This window comes from Borostomias antarcticus, assembly GCF_949987555.1.
Source record: "Borostomias antarcticus genome assembly, chromosome: 21".
In the NCBI taxonomy this organism is placed as follows: Eukaryota; Metazoa; Chordata; class Actinopteri; order Stomiiformes; family Stomiidae; genus Borostomias; species Borostomias antarcticus.
The window spans coordinates 19,421,599-19,443,408 of NC_140254.1; the positions used below are offsets into that span (position 1 = coordinate 19,421,599).

At 47.6% G+C, this 21,810-nt stretch overlaps 1 protein-coding gene across 1 annotated transcript; it reads left to right on the forward strand.

Moving 5' to 3' along the window:
* Positions 1 to 286: 286 nt before the first annotated feature.
* Positions 287 to 21,455, forward strand: rmp24 (ribonuclease MRP subunit p24; the record flags this gene model as incomplete). Its single annotated transcript, XM_084455038.1, has 5 exons — positions 287 to 381; positions 5,493 to 5,515; positions 5,847 to 6,070; positions 20,194 to 20,381; positions 21,285 to 21,455. 5 exons carry the CDS (start codon positions 287 to 289, stop codon positions 21,445 to 21,447), a joined length of 693 nt encoding a protein of 230 aa, XP_084311164.1. The 3' UTR covers positions 21,448 to 21,455.
* Between the last annotated feature and the right edge of the window lie 355 nt (positions 21,456 to 21,810).

The following is a 21,810-nucleotide window of genomic DNA, read 5'->3' on the forward strand; positions in this document are numbered from 1 at the left end:
ACATCGAGTGGCAGAATTCCTCACTTACCCACAATGCTTCACTAGGCTACTGCGTGATCACTGTGAGACTGCACTTGGAAAATAGTTTGCTTCGTGCTGCTTTATGTTTTGTAGCAACATAACGATATGCAGTACATTAACGTTAGGTTTTAGCCTACTGGTATAGCTTCTGGAGATACTTTGACGTGTTTCTTGGTCCTCACGGTTGTCCTCTCGTGTTTTAAAAGAGCGTTTAGATGAACTAAATAACGTAGAGCCCAACACGTGAGCCACCGTAGTAGGAAACATGCTTCCAGGTATCACAGCGATGGGATTCACCTTTCTAACGAAGGCTTCGAGATTTTATAAAGATCTTTGTCCGGAGCAATCACGATTTCTCATGTAAGTTTTGTTTGTTATTTTTAAAGAAAATGACTTTGCATCATTCTATGTAGTGACTCGTTTGTACCGCTTGGTGGCGCAGCTGGTCAAGTTGTCACCCAGTTGTCGTGTTTCCTGAAAAATAATGCGTAATTTCTCTCTTTAATAGTAGTATAGGGCTTATGTCACATAAAGGCCATCCCAAGAAGACATGTTTTTGCATCCACATCAGCCAACCTCCTCATCCATCTCTCTCTCTCTCTCTCTCCCTCTCTCTCTCTCTCTCTCTCTCTCTCCCTCTCTCCCTCTCTCCCTCTCTCCCTCTCTCTCTCTCTCTCTCTCTCTCTCTCCCTCTCTCTCTCTCTCTGTCTCTCTCTCACTCTCTCTCTCTCTCTCTCTCTCTCTCTCTCTCTCTCTCTCTCTCTCTCTCTCTCTCTCTCTGTGTCTGTCACCCACGGATGCATACTGGTGATTCACCTATTTGGCCACGTTCACACCCCTAGCAGGCAGCCGGTGAGCTGATGCCCAGGGAGGGGTACCCTGCCATCTCTGTGAGCTGATTCCCCCCCGTGCCATCTCTCTGTGCCATCTCTCTGTGCCATCTCTCTGTGCCAGTTTGCGAAGCAGCTCATGTTTTTCAAGACCTCATAGCTGATGAGGCCTAAAGCATTTCCTCTCTGGAGTCACTTCCTGTCAAAACTGCTCCATCGTGTTCGGTGCCGGAGGGGTTGATTTCTGTGCCAACATTGGCCTGTTTCTAAATTGTGCTGTACTCAGAATTAGGCCTGTGTGTCAACCTCATGTCTGTGACTGTATCCTTCAGTGTCACAACCTCGCCCGGTTAACGGAATAGAGGGTTTTCACTGCCTGTCATCAGTCGGCCATGTTGGAGGTTTACTGAATGCTGGAGGGCTACTGAATGTAGATAGATAGCTAGCTAGATAGGTCTATCTATGTGTCTATTGATCTATCTATCTAGCAAGTTAGCCTAAAGCTAAGCTTAAACCTCCAACATGGCCGCCTGTGAAAACCCTCTATATGAGCTGGGGGCCTGGTGAGGTCAGCCGGGCCGACCAGGCGAGAGATACCCCGGCTCCTAGGCTCTGAGACGGGATCATCTGGAAACGGAGGGTACGGGGAGATCTGCTACACGTCTCTGACCGGGTCTGTGCCGTTGCAAATAGGGCCAATGTGATATCCCCAGCTCACAGGAGATTCGATGAGGTGATTTAAGTTGAGCCTAGGCCATCCATGGACGGGCTTTTAGGCCTAGTGGCATCATGACTGGAGGACTGTTGTACGTGTGCTGATTTCAAGGTCAATATGATGGAGTAATAGCCAGGCCACATCATGCCCTTCATTCTTCATTACCGTACTGTAACTGAGAAAAATATTGTTGGGATATGACAGAGTTGTACATGGCGTAACTGCCATCTTTCTATTGTTTGTTCATCATTCATGAATGCAGTTTCTCGTTCTTCATGGCTTCATTGTTGTTTCTTCAGGCTGAGGAGGGATAGATGTGCTATTTATTTATTCTTTGTTCTGTCAGTTGGCTTTGTATTTCACACAATGGTGACTTCAATCACCATACAAATTGAGAGCCAAATGTAATCCTGAAAGCATTTATGCTAAAATGGATGTGTGTGTGTGTATCAAGCAAGTAGGTTATTAGGCTGTGTGTGTGCGTGTGTGTGCGTGTGTGTCCATCCAGGCGTACTGTACTCCCATGATAGTGCTGCTGCTCGTGTTTGAATTGGACCTGGCCCAAAGCTCCCAAATATTCTGGCCTGGTTTGACTCTCACCTGAGAGCCAGGAAATCTGTGCTTAAGAATTTGAAATGAAAATAAACCTTTTATTATTGGAACCTTGGTCAGGATGGATACGCAGATGTATTTAGACCGCATGGCTACTTTTACCCTGTTCAGATATTCGCCAGACTCGTCGCTGTCGAAAGCACTGATTAGGAGAGATGATATTAGATCGGCCTGTCAGATATTGCAGCTGTCCTTGCCGTAGAGAGTTGGGCTGCGCAGTACGCCGAGTGGCGTATTTTTCAAGCAACAGAACTCGGCGAGTTCCACCAAAGCCAAACGCATGCAGTCAAAGTCAAAGTTGAAGTCATTGTTTAGGCTAGTGTCTTAATTAGGGAGGGAGGCTGAAATGGAACCAGTCCCAGAAGGAAACCACAACACGACAAATTACCTCAGCCTACATTTGTCTGCAAACGTGTGGACGGCCTGTCACTTTTCTTCGCTTTATTTATTGACCGTTTCTGCCTACTTCAGGGGCTTTGCCGTGTCGTTGCCCTCTCCAGTTACGCTTGTGGCTGTGCGTCGCCCCACAGCGTGTTTGGCCTGGCGGTCATCATTATTCAATACTGGTACTGTATGTACTACCTCATGTTTGTCAGAGGCGAATTGTGTTGCCTTGTGCGCCTGTCCTTGCCCCCCTTGTGTGTGTGTGTGTGTGTGTGTGTGTGTGTGTGTGTGTGTGTGTGTGAGAGAGAGAGAGGCTATAACAAATGTCCGTGGTCTTACTCACAGCGCCAGCGAACACGCTTTCCCCTCAGCATACTTACACAGCTATGCCGACCGCCGAGTTGCCGACAATGACAGGTGGAGCCCCCCCCCCCCCCCCCCCTCCTGTGCCCCCCGCGACTGACGAAAGCACATGAGTGGACCGTCAGACCCCCGAGGCACTTGTGGTGTCGATGTCGCCACTCTGCCACTGACACACGGCTGACCCCGTACTGAACAATCAATGTCATAGAACCTGCTTAGGAATCTTCTCTCTCTACTCTCACACACTCACAGACTCTCATCCCTAGCCACGCTGTTGCCCTGGACCCTGTAAATATGCAAATCAGGTGTCAACAAGGCATCCCATAATTTCCATCGGGTGTCTGTGGTGCAGTAATCCAGGGCCCTCTCTTAGATTAAACAACATCTTTGTTGATCGCTACCGTCCCTGTAGTCTCAGTCCCAGACTTCCGTGATGTTTATCTGCTCACAAGTGAAGTTTGCGCTTAAAACGAGATGCATGAGAAGTTATTTTAATTGGATTTACTCGGGCTCCTTGCACATCACACCCCCAAGAGCTCCTCATATTAGATTGGGAATGTTTTCATGTCTGCTTCTGGGGGGAGTGAGATGCCGTTTGGATGTTTTAATTTGGTTTTCTATTTTCTCAAAGTGTGAGAGGTGAAAAGTCGTTGGCAGTTATTTCTTCCTTCTAGTTCCACACCTGTGTAATGGGGTGGCGGTGATAGAAGACTTCGATACTCCGATCGTATCAGACTTCAGCTTAATGGATGGGTTAAAAACCTGTCATCAACCAAAGTGAAGCAGGCCGTGCACACTCTCCTACTCCACTGAACACACGGCTACTTTTCCAATTCCCTAAAGGATTTTCCTCAGGTCAATTTTTTTTTATTTTTTAAAGTTTGGCAAACATCCTTACAAAGAGTGTGAAGGATTGCCCTCGGTATTCGTAGCGTCCCGAAAGTCAGTCACTTTACCCCCTTTTCCCCGCATCTCTCCTGGTGTCCAGTGACTCAGCTGTCTCCCATGCCAGCGAGTGTCGTCCGTCCAGCCAGTAAGCCTCAGATTAGGGAAGATCACTGGTCTGTGAGCCAGGCGTGATCAGATCAGCCGCGCGGAATACTGTACGACACGTCCCGGAGGGCGGGGTAGCCGGGAAAAGGGCGACAAACCGCTGTCGTTATGACATCCGTCAGCCCAGAGATTAAGCCCCCCGCCGTCACTTCTCCTCACCCCGCCGTCACTTCTCCTCACCCCGCCGTCACTTCTCCTCGCCCCTTGGCCGCGAGTGCTGTCCGCTCCCTCCCCAAAGGCCTCGTCAGCAGGCGGTTTTTAGCAGCACGCGGGCTAATTTCAGGCGTAGCGAATGGGGGCTTAGCGGAAGTGTTTGTCCGAGCGTCCGCGGGGATTCTAAAATGAGAAGCAGACACAATGGTACGGCTGTGGGGTGGCGAGGGGGCTGTCGGTGGACTCGGTCCCTTGGAGCTGCACCCCATGTACACGCAACCTCATTTGCTTTTTCCGCAGGGATGAGGGGGGCAGCAGGGCAGACTACATGGCAATTTGATGTGATCATGTTAAAAGCACGGCTGTAAACATTGATAGCAAGTTTTGTGTGAATTGAGCAAAGATTGGATTTAACTAAAATATGACCTCACTTCGATTGGCTGTGATGGGCGAATTCTTTCGAAAATCCAAAATCTATCTGATCACTTTTGTGAAGCTTGGTCTGAAGGTAATCTGTGGCAAGTTTGGTAAAGATTGGAAAAATGTGGCCTGTGAACATTTTTTAGACTGTTTTATAAAATCCAATATGGCGGACAATCCAATATGGTGGAAATGATGTCATAGGATGCGTTGAACTCGGACAGGATTCCAATGGTACCTTAGGATTTTTCAGGATCGGGCATATGGTTCAGCATAAATACCCCTCCAACGTTTACACATTGGTGATGCTATAGTGTTCAAGGTGTCGACATGAGACTTTGTGACAGAAATCACGGGACTGTCCACGATCTGTGCGTCAAATTTGGTTTTGATACATTAAGATTTTGCTGAGATATTACCTCATCTCTTATTTGCCGACTTTGCCACCAATATCAGTTGGCTCTGACGGGCGAATACTTTCGAAAATCAAAAATCCATCTGATCACTTGTGAGGCATGTTATGAAGATGTGTGCCAATTTAGGTGAAACATTTCATAAAATGTGATGCGTTGGTCATTCCTTGAGCCAAGGAATCCAACGCTACATCCTTTTTTAACATTGGGCAAATGGGTCAAAAGTTGCATGCATGAACACACCTCCAACTTTGACATGTTGGTGGCGCTAGAGTGTTCGAGGTGTTGGCATGAGACCTGGTGACAAGGATCATGGGACTGCCCCAAATGAGTGTGCCAAATTTCACAACTTTTGACCAAACGTTTCCACAGGCTTCCATAGACTCCAATGGCAGAAGTAAAGATGATGAATAAGAGAAGAATATCTATGGTGGCCTACGCAGCTTTGCCCCAAATCACTGATGCGACACACAATGCTGCATGTACTTTCAAACAAAATCCAACCTTCCTTTTTGTTTTTCTTTCTAGGCGAAGGCATCAGAATATCAAAAGTAAGTTAAAGTTCTACATTGTATATTTAAATGTGTGGATTTTCAGATTTTAGGCTTATTTAATTTTTGACACAATAGTATAGCACAGATAGCACCTAGGACACAGGAAGTAGCCTCGTCCCACAAACACACACAGCTCCCTACCCAGGCTCCTTCTGGTCCCAGACAGAGCCAGCTCCATTGCTGATGAAACAAAGACCGTTCATCCCAAGTACAGCAATGTGTCGCAATTGGCTTTTTGTGATTATTTTGACACCTGCTTGTGCACACACACATACACATACTGTACACACACACACACACACAAACTCTCTCCTGTGAACTCCCTCAGCTCCGGGGAAGGTGAAGAGACTGGAGAGCACAATTCCGGAGGGAGAGATCTGCCCCTTCTGCTTCCAGTGGCGTCAGCCCGGCAACTACCGGGTGCGGCTTCGGGCCAAGCGGCGCGCGTCGGCGAGGGTCCAGAGCGTGCTAAGGCGGGAGGGGCGGGGCAAGCGCCTCAGCCTGACTCAGAGAGACCTCCTCCGGCGGTTCAGGAAGGCCCCCTCAGTCCTGGTCAGTGATGTCATAATTGCCTGTAATTTAAAATCGCACTGAAATGAAAAAAGCAGCTCAGTGGCCTTGTGGTTAGAGTGTCCGCCCTGAGACTGGGAGGTCGTGAGTTCGATCCCCGGCCGAGTCATACCAAAGACTATTAAAAAAATGGTACCCATTGCCTCCCTGCTTGGCACTCAGCATCACGGGCTAGAATTGGGGGGCTAAATCACCAAATGATTCCCGAGTGCAGCACTGCTGCTGCTCACCGCTCCCCCAGGGGATGGGGGAAATGCGGAGAACAAATTTCACCACCTCTCAGGTCAGGTTTGTGACAATCATTGGGACTTTAACTATAGCTACTAAAACCAGGGGACCCCCCTGGAGGTAAAATGCACTTTTACCTGGAAAACAATAATTAGAATTCCGGATCCGCGGAATGGGGCCTCAGGAATGTGGAATGTGGATCTGCGGAATGTGGATCTGCACAGTAGACGAGGATCCTCCAGGATGAAGGGGTGGAGCTTGTGCCTCCACGTAGCCTCATGCCACATGTCAATATGACTTGACCTCGCTATGTAGGGCAGCGGCCTGCACAGACAGCCCCTCACGTGGAGCGCACCATGGCCAAGCAACCCCCTCCACACACACACACACACACACACACACACACAGACACACACACACACACACACGCCGTTTGTCAAGAGTGTTCGTCGTCTTGTTGAATGTCGCTAATTCTCTCCCTCGTCGCGTGATGGCTCCCTCGTAAGCCAATCCTCACAGGTATTTTGGTGGGGTCGCGGGCCCTGGCGTTGCTAAGCTAGCTGGCTACCCCGGCCACGTGTGTGAGCCTCCTACACACGGGGACACACACACACACACACACACACACACACGTGTCTATACGTCATGCACATAACACAGAAATACACACAAATCATTTGGTGCAAATAGGGTTGCAAAGGGGTGGAACATTTCCGGTAAATTTCCGGAAACTTTCCGGAAATTTACCATGGGAAGTTAAACTATCTCAGCTCACAACCATGATTCCAACACCAGACAGGGTTGCTGTTGTGTGACAAACTCTCAAACAGATTCAACTAACCACCCTCAGGGAGCGGCGGCGCTTTACAATGGCCTCTCATTCACCCATTCACACACACATTCACACACCAATGGCGGTAGCTGCCATGCAAGGTGCTAACCTGCTCATTGGGAGCAATTTGGGGTTAGGTGTCTTGCTCAAGGACACTTCGACATGTGGACAGTCGGAGCTGGGATTCGAACCGCTGACCCTTTGATCATTAAACGACCCGCTCTACCAACTGAGCTACAGCCGCCCCACCTACAGGGAGTATGTAAGTGTTTACTACAATTCAGAGAGGATGACAGTGATAAATGCATCAATCAATGCAAGTAGCAGCAACAGCCGCCCTGTGATAATGGGGAACCTAAATGTAGCCTAGTTGGAGAAAAAACATAAAATGCAATTCTAGATCTTGCAGCGTGATCTTGGTTAAAACAACCTGATTTAATGCAAATTCAGTTGAATTTCAACCCTGTACTGTGCATTCATCCATCACATGCACAGCTAGTTCCTAGCATCCTGCACACTAAGAGGGCTGTAGAATCCATTAAAGTTCTACTCACAAATAGATTAAGCAAAACATGTCATTTTAAAAAATTCTATTAGAAATGTTTGCCTGCATGTCTGCTTATGACAAAGCAAAATGTCTGTTTATGACAAGATAAATACAGTTGGTATAAATAACCTCCAAATTCCCAGATAATTCCCATAAATTCCCATGGAAAGTTTCCAACTTTGAATATTCCCACAATTTCTCAACCCTAGGTGTGAATCTGCTGTATTAACTGTGTGTCTGTGCTGAGTGAGTCCAGGATGTTTATCCCCCTGGCTGGTCTGACACGCCCCGGGGATATTTTTAAAGCAGCTGTGTTTATGCCTGCTGTGGCCCTATATAGAAGGGGGAGGTATGGAAATGTGTTTTGGAAGTCACACACACACAAACACACACACACACATTCCCATCTTCATGGTTGAGAGGTGAGGATTGATGCTGTGTATCTGGTCAGAGACACCCCCCCCCCCCCCCCCCCCCTCCAAACCCCCCCCACCCGGAGAGGGCGCAGAGAGGCGAGACCATAACAGAGGTGTGAGGGAAGGTTATTATAGTTAACGAAAACTAACTAAAAAACAACTAGGTGTGAAAAACATTTTAGCTAACTGAAATAAAAATAAAAACTAGGCTTTACAAAAAAACGATAACTAACTAAAACTGTATTGTGTGTTTACAAAACTAACAAAACACTAAAATAAACAAAAATTGTACGTTCGCCAGATGGTTTGTTTTGCACAGAGTGAAACAACATGAGCTCACGAGATCAGGATGGTCTCACGAGGCTAGCGCAGAAAAAAAACAACTAAAACTAATACTGAAACTAATAAAAACTAAACTAAAACTAAGCATTATCAAAAAATAAAAACTAAACTAGCAAATCTGCTTTAAAAACTAATTAAAACTAAACTGAAATTGAACACAAAAAGTTAAAACGATATAAAAATAAAAACTAATGAAAAAAGCAAGACTATTATAACCCTGGTGTGAGGCCACGGGGTGCGGCGGCGGCGGCGGCGGCCTTGGGATTTTCAACAGGCGCCCCGAGGAAGCCCCTCCCACCTCCGCTCAGGTGGAAAGGCCCGCTCCGCGCTGCTGCACGTGCGTGGATTCGACTGGGGTCTGGAGAGGTATTTCAAGCATGTGCGCGCACAAACACACAAACACACACACACACACACACACACAGTCACGGCAGCTGGTGCGGTTAGCCCTAGCCAGCCGGGTTAATGACCGTTTGATCTGCAGGGATTGGTAGGAGATTGAGTACATACTCACACTGACTCACACACACTCATGTATAAAACATGAGTAAACACACTCCTGCCAATCACACGGCGGTAGATCAGGGTTATTTCTGCCTCTGGTGCATGACTTGCATCGGGGGGGTAGGCGGGGGGGCAGGGTTGAGGATTATCACGACGCTACAATCTGCCCCCAAGACATTACAGTCATTTAGCAGACGCTTTTAGCAGACCAAGACCTGGCGACGTGGCATCTTCATGGCTGCCGTATCAGATTTCCCATATAGGCTGACCACCCACCCTCCGGCACGTGCCAGATTATTTTGACCGGTCACCGCCCTGGGAAATTAGCGTGGTGAACAAGCACGGGCGTCCAAACTCTGCCAGGGATCTCCGCTCTGCCCCCAATCCGCCCCGCCACCAACCAAGGCCACCTGGTCTCCATAAACATGGTGATTTCCCAACACTTCAGGGGGATAACGTTTGGCAGGACTCTTTTATTAGTTTACTTATGTGAGGAAAACAAACCTGAAAAAGTGAAAGAGGTTAACAGGAGGTCAATTGGAAATCATATCAATCAAAGCTTTATTTGTATAGCGCATTTCATACCCAGAGGCAACACAATGCGCTTTACAGAGAACAAGGGAGGTGGGCATACGACCCACCCCTACATATTCCAGAGGGAAGCAAAAAAACAGTAATCACCCGGGGGCCAGATAAGTGAGCTGTAAAAATTCTTCCCTGACCCCTCTCAACAAGGCGATCGAGCAAGCTCCAGGAGTATGTTTGTCTACCGGCTAAGAACATTTATAAAGCAATACATTACATTAAATTACATTTCAGAGTAAGAGAGGCTAAAATGTATGTATGTATTGTGTATTGTGAGAGATTATATAATGTGTCTGATAGAGCCTGGCTTCATTTGCTCTCTGAATCACATCTATGTTATATCTCTGAATCACGTCTATGTTATATCTCTGAATCACATCTATGTTATATCTCTGAATCACATCTATGTTATATCTCTGAATCACATCTATGTTATATCTCTGAATCAAATCAAATCAACTTTTATTTATATAGCACCTTTCGTAAAGCAATTCAAAGTGCTTTGACAATAGAAAAAAATAATATAAACAAACAAAATAAATAAACAAACAATGACATGCTCCATTTCTGAATGACATATCTTCCTTCTTTTTTTCTTTTTCTTTTCCTTTATTTAACCAGATAGTACCATTGAGATCATAGATCTCTTTTACAGGGTAGACCTGGCCAGTAATGGCAGCAAAGAGTTGCAGCCATGACATAACAGGGGGAGGTAAAAATATATATATATATAATAATAACAAATCAAATGGGGCATTTCAAGTCAAGGCATCATTACACCTCCAGACAGTGACGAGTACCAACGGAGTCATTTATCACAGCAGCTATGCAAGCTTTGACAGTAGGCAGTGGGACCCATTCGCTTAGTTTTAGGTCCATCCATTTCTGAATGACATGCTCCATTACCTGAATGACATGTACAGTTTGTTCCATTTCTTAATGACATGTACAGTTTGTTCCATTTCTGAATGACATGTACAGTTTGTTCCATTTCTGAATGACATGTACAGTTTGTTCCATTTCTGAATGACATGTACAGTTTGTTCCATTTCTGAATGACATGTACAGTTTGTTCCATTTCTGAATGACATGTACAGTTTGTTCCATTTCTGAATGACATGTACAGTTTGTTCCATTTCTGAATGACATGTACAGTTTGTTCCATTTCTGAATGACATGTACAGTTTGTTCCATTTCTGAATGACGTACAGTTTGTTCCATTTCTGAATGACATGTACAGTTTGTTCATTTCTGAATGACATGTACAGTTTGTTCCATTTCTGAATGACATGTACAGTTTGTTCATTTCTGAATGACATGTACAGTTTGTTCCATTTCTGAATGACATGTACAGTTTGTTACTTTTCTGAATGACATGTACAGTTTGTTCCATTTCTGAATGACATGTACAGTTTGTTCCATTTCTGAATGACATGTACAGTTTGTTCCATTTCTGAATGACATGTACAGTTTGTTCCATTTCTGAATGACGTACAGTTTGTTCATTTCTGAATGACATGTACAGTTTGTTACTTTTCTGAATGCTCCCAACAGAATCCAGTTCTCTGGGGATTTTCCGTTCTTCCGATCCAGCACCCACATGTCTGGGTGATATAGGCTAGTCCTGGCCAGGCCATGTTCACATGTCTGGGTGATATAGGCTAGTCCTGGCCAGGCCATGTTCACATGTCTGGGTGATATAGGCTAGTCCTGGCCAGGCCATGTTCACATGTGTGGGTGATATAGGCTAGTCCTGGCCAGGCCATGTTCACATGTCTGGGTGATATAGGCTAGTCCTGGCCAGGCCATGTTCACATGTGTGGGTGATATAGGCTAGTCCTGGCCAGGCCATGTTCACATGTCTGGGTGATATAGGCTAGTCCTGGCCAGGCCATGTTCACATGTCTGGGTGATATAGGCTAGTCCTGGCCAGGCCATGTTCACATGTCTGGGTGATATAGGCTAGTCCTGGCCAGGCCATGTTCACATGTGTGGGTGATATAGGCTAGTCCTGGCCAGGCCATGTCCACATGTCTGGGTGATATAGGCTAGTACTGGCCAGGCCATGTTCACATGTCTGGGTGATATAGGCTAGTCCTGGCCAGGCCATGTGCACATGTCTGGGTGATATAGGCTAGTCCTGGCCAGGCCATGTTCACATGTCTGGGTGATATAGGCTAGTACTGGCCAGGCCATGTTCACATGTCTGGGTGATATAGGCTAGTCCTGGCCAGGCCATGTCCACATGTCTGGGTGATATAGGCTAGTCCTGGCCAGGCCATGTTCACATGTCTGGGTGATATAGGCTAGTCCTGGCCAGGCCATGTTCACATGTCTGGGTGATATAGGCTAGTACTGGCCAGGCCATGTTCACATGTCTGGGTGATATAGGCTAGTCCTGGCCAGGCCATGTTCACATGTCTGGGTGATATAGGCTAGTCCTGGCCAGGCCATGTTCACATGTCTGGGTGATATAGGCTAGTCCTGGCCAGGCCATGTTCACAGACATGGTGTGTTTGTAATTCCGTACGTGCGTACTGTACGTGTGTGTGTGTATGCATTGATCAGTTATTTCCTCTGTTTTTGGTGTTAGTGTATTGATGTTCCCTGAATCCATTCCCTTAGCTCACACACACGCACACGCACACTCACGCACTCACTTACTTACATTCCCTAACTCGTCACTTGCACACTCACTCATTCTCACTCCTCTCCCTCTCTCTCTATCAATAAACACAAACACACACACACACACACTCTCTGCAGCAGTGTGTCGGCGCTGTCGTAGTGAAGGACAGCAGTGCTCTGTTACCAAGGTCACACCAACCAGCCGAGGGAGGGAGGGAGAGAGAGAGAGAGAGAGAGAGAGAGAGAGACGGAGAGAGAGAGAGGGGGATAGAGAGAGGAATAGAGAGAGAGGGAGAGAGAGAGATGTGTATCTGATCGTGGAGCCAGGCCTATTAATAGCCGATCTGCACAATTGATTAGTGTGTGGGAATGTGTTTTTGTTGTTTGTATGTGTGTCTGTAGTGATGCGTTTGCATCTGTGCATTTCAGTAGTTTGAGGTGTGTGCGTGTGTATTTTACTGCATAACAGTTTTTTTCCTGTGTTTGCATGTGTTTGTTGTATGTTTTGCATGCATGTGTGTGTGTGTGTGTGTGTGTGTGTCCACGGCAGGCGTCGTTTGTGGTCAGTGGTGTTTGGGGGATTAGGTGGGGACCCTCCTCAGGCAAGCAGAGGTGTTAAGGCGCCTGCTCACTTGACCAACCAACACCAACGTTGGATCGACGCGCCTTGTTTGCTGGCGACTTTTGCCGCTGGCTGGCTGGATTTTGCAGCTGAAATTTAAACTTCCAACGTTCCAACAGACGCCGACTTAAGAGTGTTGGGTGTTGGGAATTTGCCGGCGTCAGTTGGGATAGCGTGCGGGCGCCACAAAGCTCAGCTCAGCTCCAGAGCTGTGTTCGGAATCGCTCCCTATTCACTATATAGTGCACTATATAGGGCGTCAGCCATTTTGTTTGTAGTGTCCGAATTCTCCACGGAATTTTCGTTCCCTATATAGTCCACTATTTATTACCCACAATTCACCTTGATTTGCAGGGAACAGTGCATGTACCCTACATTTTCTCCGTTCCCTAGTTAGTTCACTACATGGTGAACCCTATATAGGGAATAGGGAGTGAGGGAACGAGGGAGCGATTCCAAACAGCTCAGGTCTCCGGTTTCACACTGCGGCTAAAACCCCAGGGGGCCGGACGCGCTGACCTACCGTAAACTACGCTAACGTCACGTGCCGTTGACAGCCCGGACTTCCTGACACGACTCCAGCGGAGAAGGAGCTTAGTTTGGCGTCAGTTGAATTAATTCGGCGTGTATCGCATAAGTGGAGGCGCTGTGAGGAAGGAGTGGAGACATTACGAGCCGAGCACATCCGCAGCAGCGCACGGTGACCCTGTGACCCTACATGCTGTATCACTGAGAGATACCGGTCCTGAGGGAGGTTTGTTTTTAAGGCCTCAGTGAACGCGGCAGGTGTCGGGACATATGGTAAATAAATGGTAAATGGACTGCACTTATATAGCGCTTTTCCACCTTAGCGGCACTCAAAGCGCTTTACAATGGCCTCTCATTCACCCATACACACACATTCACACACCAATGGCGGTAGCTGCCATGCAAGGTGCTAACCTGCTCATTGGGAGCAATTTTGGGGTTAGGTGTCTTGCTCAAGGACACTTCGACATGTGGACAGTCAGAGCTGGGATTCGAACCGCTGACCCTTCGATCACTGAACGACCCGCTCTACCAACTGAGCTACAGCCGCCCCATGGACATAGATGCCCCTAGCTCCGCCTGGAAGGATTTCATAACACGGCAGCTGCTGTTGACATTCCTGGCATGGTCGATAATCATGGACTGCCAGGAAATATCGCACAGGGAGACGTCATAGGCTCACTTGGTTGTCTGCCTGTTGGTGCGTGCGCGTGTGTGCGCGTGTGTGCGCGTGTGTGTGTGTGTGCGCGTGCGCTTGTGTGTGGTGACTCGACAAAGTCATGTTTTCCTTTGCCTAAAGGCCCCACAGCTGGAGAGAAGACATATTCCTTGAAGAGTACTGTACTTTTAATACCGTTAACTTGAACCTGGGCAAGATGGCGCCGACCGTGGTAGCCATGGCGCTGTGGTTTGCTGTGTCACTGTGTGTGTTGTGTCCTGCAAGACCTCCTACACCAGAGATTAACTTGTTAGTATTAGGGGAGCAACCCCTACGGACTTTTATCCAGGACTTACTCACCAACTTTTTGTAGTCCGTTGCATTTCGTAGTCCATTGCACTGCTACTTTTTGCACTAAAGTATGTTTATGTCACTGCACTTTGAGTCCTGTCCTGTCCTGTCCTGTCCTTGCACTTTGTTGTAAGCACCACGGTGTTCGGAAATAAATCCTATGTATGTAAAGTACAATGGCAATAAACTGATTCTGATTGTGAAAAAGGTCCCCCTCAAGATCCCCGAGCGCATAGGGTCACCATCTATCCATAGGGCCATCATCTATCCATAGGGCCATCATCTATCCATAGGGCCGTCATCTATCCATAGGGCCGTCATCTATCCATAGGGCCATCATCTATCCATAGGGCCATCATCTATCCATAGGGCCATCATCTATCCATAGGGCCATCATCTATCCATAGGGCCATCATCTATCCATAGGGCCATCATCTATCCATAGGGCCATCATCTATCCATAGGGCCATCATCTATCCATAGGGCCATCATCTATCCATAGGGTCATCATCTATCCATAGGGTCATCATCTATCCATAGGGCCGTCATCTATCCATAGGACCATCTATCCATAGGGGCCGTCATCTATCCATAGGACCATCTATCCATAGGGGCCGTCATCTATCCATAGGGCCATCATCTATCCATAGGGCCATCATCTATCCATAGGGTCATCTATCCATAGGGCCGTCAGGGTGTGAGACGCATGACTCCCCTCCCCTATAACTGTATAGGCCTCACATATGCTAGACCACTCTACCCCCGTCTGAGCCAGGATCAGCAGGTCTTCACACGAGCTGAGCCGACTAATGCGGACGTCGTTCACAGCTCACTTGGCGCTATTCAGCGGGACAATACACATCACAGGTCTGGGGTCACTCAGGGGTCACGCACGGGATGGCGGCTCCAGATATTTGGGTGGCAGATATTGGCTGTTTTGAGCCATGTTATTACTGGGCGCACTGAGGGGGCCACTCATTGTTTTGCGTCGACGCTGGGCTGGACTTATGGCGGGTCAGAACCTTAAAGTAGCAGAGGGTAGAACGAACCTCTCTTTCTCTCTCTCTTCTCCCCTTACATGCCAGCCAACGCTGACTCTTGACCCTAACCCACGCAGGCTGTCACTGGGCAGAGGAAGGTTTTATTATACCCCGTCATGGCGGTGACACGACCAGCTGGTGTGGGCCAGAGGTGCCTCCGCAAGGGGGCGGGGCTAAAGACTGCTCCTAGGTCAGCCGTGCCCGTGCCCTCCTCAGGAAAGAAGAAGTATGACCTATTAGAACCGTTGTTCTCTGGGCCCGTATGTCTCACGTGAGCGCTGATCTCGGATGAGGTCCCCACCTCTCCGTATAATCACATTGAATAGGCAGCTCAATCTGTTGTGCTTGATAAATACACGGGCCCTGTTCTGTTCTCTTCCGTTCTGTTCCAGTATGTTCCGTTACGCTCCGTTCTGTTCTGTTCCCTTCCAGTGTATTCCGTTCTATTCTTGTCTCAGTCTCTCATTTAGGTTAGCTCGCTAGCCACCTGTAATACGAAGCCACCAGTGTGACTCAGGTCCAGTAGCTAGTACTCTACCTGTGGAATAATATTCTCTCACTAATGATTGTACTCATATCAATCAATCAAAGCTTTATTTGTATAGCGCATTTCATACCCAGAGGCAACACAATGCACTTTACAGAGAACAAGGGAGGTGGGCATACGACCCACTCTCTACATATTCCAGAGGGAAGCAAAAAAAACAGTAATCACCCGGGGGCCAGATAAGTGAGCTGTAAAGATTCTCATACGTTGTGTGATTAGGTAGGAAGGGCAACCCGGCCCAGTCCTTGGCCCTCACGGCAGCGGCCCGGAGTTTGACAAGCCTGCTTGTCTGTAGCATCAGCAGAGTTTATTCCTGCCAGTGAGGAGTATAGTGATCACAAGCATCGTTCCAGCCACGCCTCCATCATCTACCTCCCGGTGTTCACGACCCGTTCACACTTCCAACACTTCATCTCTGTTGTTATCGGCGTGAGCGTCTAAGTATTTAGCAAGTAGCGCGAGTAGCCCTGTAGGCATAGGGGTAGAGATGAGTATGTTATTGTTGTTGGGCTTTCACTGTGGGGCAGCTGTATGCCTATGAGGGGCGGCTGTAGCTCAGTTGGTAGAGCGGGTCGGTCAATGATCGAAGGGTCAGCGGTTCGAATCCCAGCTCCGACTGTCCACATGTTGAAGTGTCCTTGAGCAAGACACCTAACCCCAAATTGCTCCCAATGAGCAGGTTAGCACCTTGCATGGCAGCTACCGCCATTGGTGTGTGAATGTGTGTGTGAACGGGTGAATGAGAGGCCATTGTAAAGCGCTTTGAGTGCCGCTATGGTGGAAAAGCGCTATATAAGTGCTGTCCATTTACTGTGGGCTTTCTCTTCCAACATATCTAGACGCAAGTCCTGTATCTAGATCCAAGTCCCATCGCTGGGCAGTGGTTTCCACAGGACTGGCCTATTTAGTGGTTTAGTGAAGTCATCTCATCTGTACATCTCGTCTCATGGGCTCAGTGTTTATTGGATTGGACTTGATAAAGATCCTGAAAACATTTGGTTGTAAAATGACTCGATAAAGATCATGAAATCAAGTGGTTGGAAGTGCACACCATTCTCCTGTTAGTTTAGTTCCATTCCCTCAACATAATTATTTCAAAACTGCTTAAATACATGATCAGACTCTGTTACAACATGCTCAGAGTCTATACTTAAGCACTAGATTACTCACTCACTTGTTTAGATAGGAGAGGCACTTGTGAGTTCTGGCAAGTGGTGGTACAATGACTTCCTACATTAAATGCAAGCGTTGTAAATTGCTTTGGATAAAAGTCTCTAACGTACGACAGAGGTTTATTGTACTTCTCTTACGTCTTGCTCCAAATTATTTTTCGGGGTGGTCTTTTTTTAGTGTGTAAAATGCATTGATTTATTTTATGCGAGTTCCCCGCCTGCCTATGCTCCACTCTGGATAACACACAGCAGATCAGATAGTGTTGCCCTCCGGATATCATCCCCAGCCACTAATGTCCCTATAAGGGCCTCGCCATGGACCATCTAACAACCATCCACATGGGGCTGGCATCTGTCCACCGCCACCTAACTGAACACGGCACCACTTGCACACATATTGGTCTGTTATCACTTTTTCCGGTACTTAATCCAGATGTGTGTGTGTGTGTGTGTGTGTGTGTGTTTGGTTTAGGTTATGGGGCGGGGGTGTGGTAAGTGTCGCCAGCGACAACGCAAACCCTGACGCCCCCCCCCCCCCCCGGTGTGAGTGGCCTCATCTTCAGACTCCGCCCCCGTGTGATGGCGGAGGGGGCGGAGCAGCTGTCAGGGCGGGGCTTTATAAGGCCGAACACGCTGGTGGGTCCCAGTAAACACACACTCTCAGACAGAGGGACATAGAGCTCTGCTAGGTCAGCCTGCTTCAACGAAACTCAACTCCGCCAGACACCTGTTAGATTGTGACATGGCTACCTTCATATCGGTGAGTTTCCCACGCCATCAGCGCTGTCCACAGGGTGGATTTTCTTAGCTGGGACTATATTGGTTGCTTCTGCCTAGTTTCAGTTTGGCAATCGTTCACCTTCGATGACACGGGGACAGTATGTGCTGTTTGAAGACATGTTGTTACCCAAGTCAGGGACAAACTCTCTTACTGTGTGTCACCCCCGTCATGTGCTTCAGCTAGAACCTGAGGGGGGATGATGGACCCTCAGGGGCTTTCATTACATAGGCTGGTTCTTTCTGCTATGTTGTTTTTAGGTTGATTTTAGGTTGATTCTAGGTTGATTCTCAGTCAGGAAAGGTTTTGTTGTGCTATGTCGCATGATATATCAGTCAACACCTATGAGCGGTGTTCAGTAAGGTACTGGGTTGATGGGTAATGATGGACAGCGTGTTAAGTAAGGTACTGGGTTGATGGTTATTAATAGGCATGCATGTTCGGAAGGTTCTGGGTTCTTCTTCTTCTTCGTGTGGGTTTTGATGTGTGTCCCCCCCCAGGCTCGGGGCCGATAGATACTGGGTTGATGGGTATTAATGTTAGGAAGGTTCTGGGTGGTTCTTCTTCTTCGTGGGTTTTGATGTGTCCCCCCCCAGGCTCGTGGCCGATAGGTACTGGGTTGATGGGTATTAATGGACATGCGTGTGTGTGTGAGAAACGGGGGTGCGTACTGTACATTTTCAGTGCTCCGTGCGAGCAGAGGCTCGTTATGAGAGCTGTTAATAGTCCGGCTCGTAAAGCACCACATGCCCTTTTCCCAGTGGGCACAGACACGGCACGGAAGGGCTGGCGTGGACAGGGCTGGCATGCCAATTGTTTTCTTGAATCATGAGAACAGTGACCTACAGTTGGGAGTTCAGTGGCTGTACGTGAAGTGATGGCGTCCATCGCCATACAGGCAGATATGTCATAGGAACATTGTGTTTGCGGGTACAGTCATTGCATTTTTTTTGATGCTCTATAACAAAAACAGTCTCGTAGCAAGGCTGTTTTAAATGCAAAAGTTCAGAAAAACTTTTGAGGGTTGGATTGAGGTGCTTATTTTATTTATTTATTTATTTATTTTACATTTGAGGCATTGAGTAACTGTTACGTGAGGCACCCTCTTAAAGGTGCAGTATGTGATTTCCTGGAAAGATTTGAAAGATTTTGAAAAATGCAGCTGACAAAATCCCTTCAGGCCGCTCCTCCAAAGCCACTCCTCCAAACTGGGGGAAAACAAATGACCCTCTCTAGGCAGGTAGGTAGGTTGACAGGCAGGTGAGCCATCCAATCATTACAAGTTGGTAACTCAAAATCATTAGATGCACTTTTTATAGTCCTGTGACTTCCACAGATTTATTTCACTTTAGTGTCAGAGCACTGTATTTATTGAAATAAAAAATATAAAAAGTGCTTCTAGGCCAAGCTGCATACGGCACCTTTAAGTGAGCCAGCATGGAGGAGTGAGCGGAGCGAGAGTGACCCAGGGCATATGAGCCTGTATGATTTTAGCCCTCAGCCACCCTGGTTGCTGCTGGCACTATGCTACAGTGTCCCGGGGGCCATTTTGTCACAGCCATCGATGGGGCACGCCGGCGCCAACAGTGCTGCTGCTTTCCAGTTGCCTGGGGAAGTAGGAAGTAGGAATTTGGAGTTGGGAATGACATCACATCCGAGTTGACTGCATTCCAGAAACAACAAGGCAAAAAAAACAAAAAACACTTCAGTCATTGTTCGCAATACCAGTTGATAACAACGCACTATGCACAATTTTGTGCGTACAAACAACGTCGCAACATTGTCCGCTGATGGAAGTTGGACAGTACTGTCTGTATGTGTACGGCGTTAACGAGACACAAGGAAAGTCCCAGTTACCGAGGCAACTGGAAGGCACCACAAGCCCCTCCGTGTCTCTGAGAGAGAAACCGCAGAGAAGACAGCTGGTGGCAGCACTGAATAGATGTGATGACCGAATGAGCTGTTAGGAAATATAGTCGAGTCGGGACCGGAATCTAATTTAATTTCACTAATGAGCTGGATTCAGGAGTTACGCACATTGAGAGAGATTTAAACATTGACTTTTAGGCGTGGTTAAGAGGATACCCATAAAATAGAATGAGATTCCCCATTGATGAGGCTGAATTGTTCTAGGGTTAGGCTGTGTGTAGGCAGCTGCCAGGTACAGTTTTTGTGACATATCGAACAATGTCTGTGTGAATATTTAGAATAACAAGCACACACTAACGATATAACATTTTTGTTTGCGTCTCGCATTTTTGATTCCTGAAAAAGAAAGTTTGAAAACTCATGTTTACAATTTCTTCCCTCTGTGTTTTCTATCCAAGATGGCTACCTGCCACACGTGCAACCATACAGCCAGGTACAACGGGACGAGCAGGGACCTAATGGCCATCTCCAGGAGCCACTGCACCCCCGGGAGCGCCAGCAAACGCAAGCCCCCCCGGTCGCCCAACCCATCCAACATGTCCACCCCAAAGACCCCCAAAGACAAGACTCCGTTCCGTACAGCGAGGTAAATAAAGCTGCTTCATACCTGGGCTTGCACCCTGACCTACTCACCTTCATACTGTACATACTGATCTGAAGGATAGCTGGGAGCTAGTGCACAGGGTCTACACTGTTAGGTTAGTGTTAGCTCGGTGTTAGCTCAGTGTTAGGTCAGGTCTATACTGTTAGGTCAGTGTTAGGTCAGATCTATACTGTTAGGTCAGTATTAGGTCAGGTCTATACTGTTAGCTCAGTATTAGGTCAGATCTATACTGTTAGGTCAGTGTTAGGTCAGATCTATACCGTTAGGTCAGTGTTAAGTCAGTATTAGGTCAGGTCTATACCATTAGGTCAGTGTTAGGTCAGTGTTGGGTCAGGTCTATACTGTTAGGTCACTGTTAAGTCAGTATTAGGTCAGGTCTAAACCGTTAGGTCATTGTTAAGTCAGTGTTAGGTCAGGTCTGTGCTGTTAGGTCAGTGTTAGGTCAGGTCTATACCGTTAGGTCAGTGTTAGGTCAGATCTATACCGTTAGGTCAGTGTTAAGTCAGTATTAGGTCAGGTCTATACCGTTAGGTCAGTGTTAGGTCAGATCTATACCGTTAGGTCAGTGTTAAGTCAGTGTTGGGGCAGGTCTATACTCATATAGGTCTGTGTAGATGAAGGAAAGGTGGCGAGGAGAAGAGGCCGTGTGAGACTCTTCAGATGCGCCACAAACAAGTATAATAATAGACAAGTACTGTATACTAATAGACAAGTATACTAATAGACAAGTGTACTAATATGTCACACCCTTTATATATAGTTACATCCTCTCATGAATGTTTGCAACCACTGACAAGTTAACCCTTCAGACAATCTTACATGAACTGCATTCTGTTACCCCCTCCTCCTCCTCCTCCTCCTCCTCCTCCCTCCTCCCATCTCCAGGTCAAATTCCAAAGACGCCACCGGCACCGGCTCCTCCTCCTCCTCCTCCACGCCCGCCAGCGTGAAGAAGTCGCCCTTCGCTCGACTCAGAAGCTTCCTGATGCTGGAGGACAGACAAAAGACCAAGAAGGCCGGCCTTAAAGACTTCCTGTCCTCGCTCTGAGTGGCCCTGTAACCCGACCTGAGCAGTTTATTTCTTTTACATACAAACTCTGCTTTCTTTCTTTACCAGGGCACACCCAAGCCCTCTATCACCCAGGAAAACACCCTGGAAAACACGGGGGTTTGTGGTTCTGCGTTAAAGAGGTTACAGCTGAGCTAACCCAGCACCAGCACCAGCAGCATACTACTGGAATCTCCCCGGGCTGCTTAGAATGCCCCTTGTGGAATTTATCAATTAGCAGCTCTGGTTGGGAGGGGGCTGGTTGGTGGGGAGGGGGCTGGTTGGTCGGGAGGAGGCTGGTTGGTCGGGAGGAGGCTGGTTGGTGGGGAGGGGGCTGGTTGGTGGGGAGGGGGCTGGTTGGTG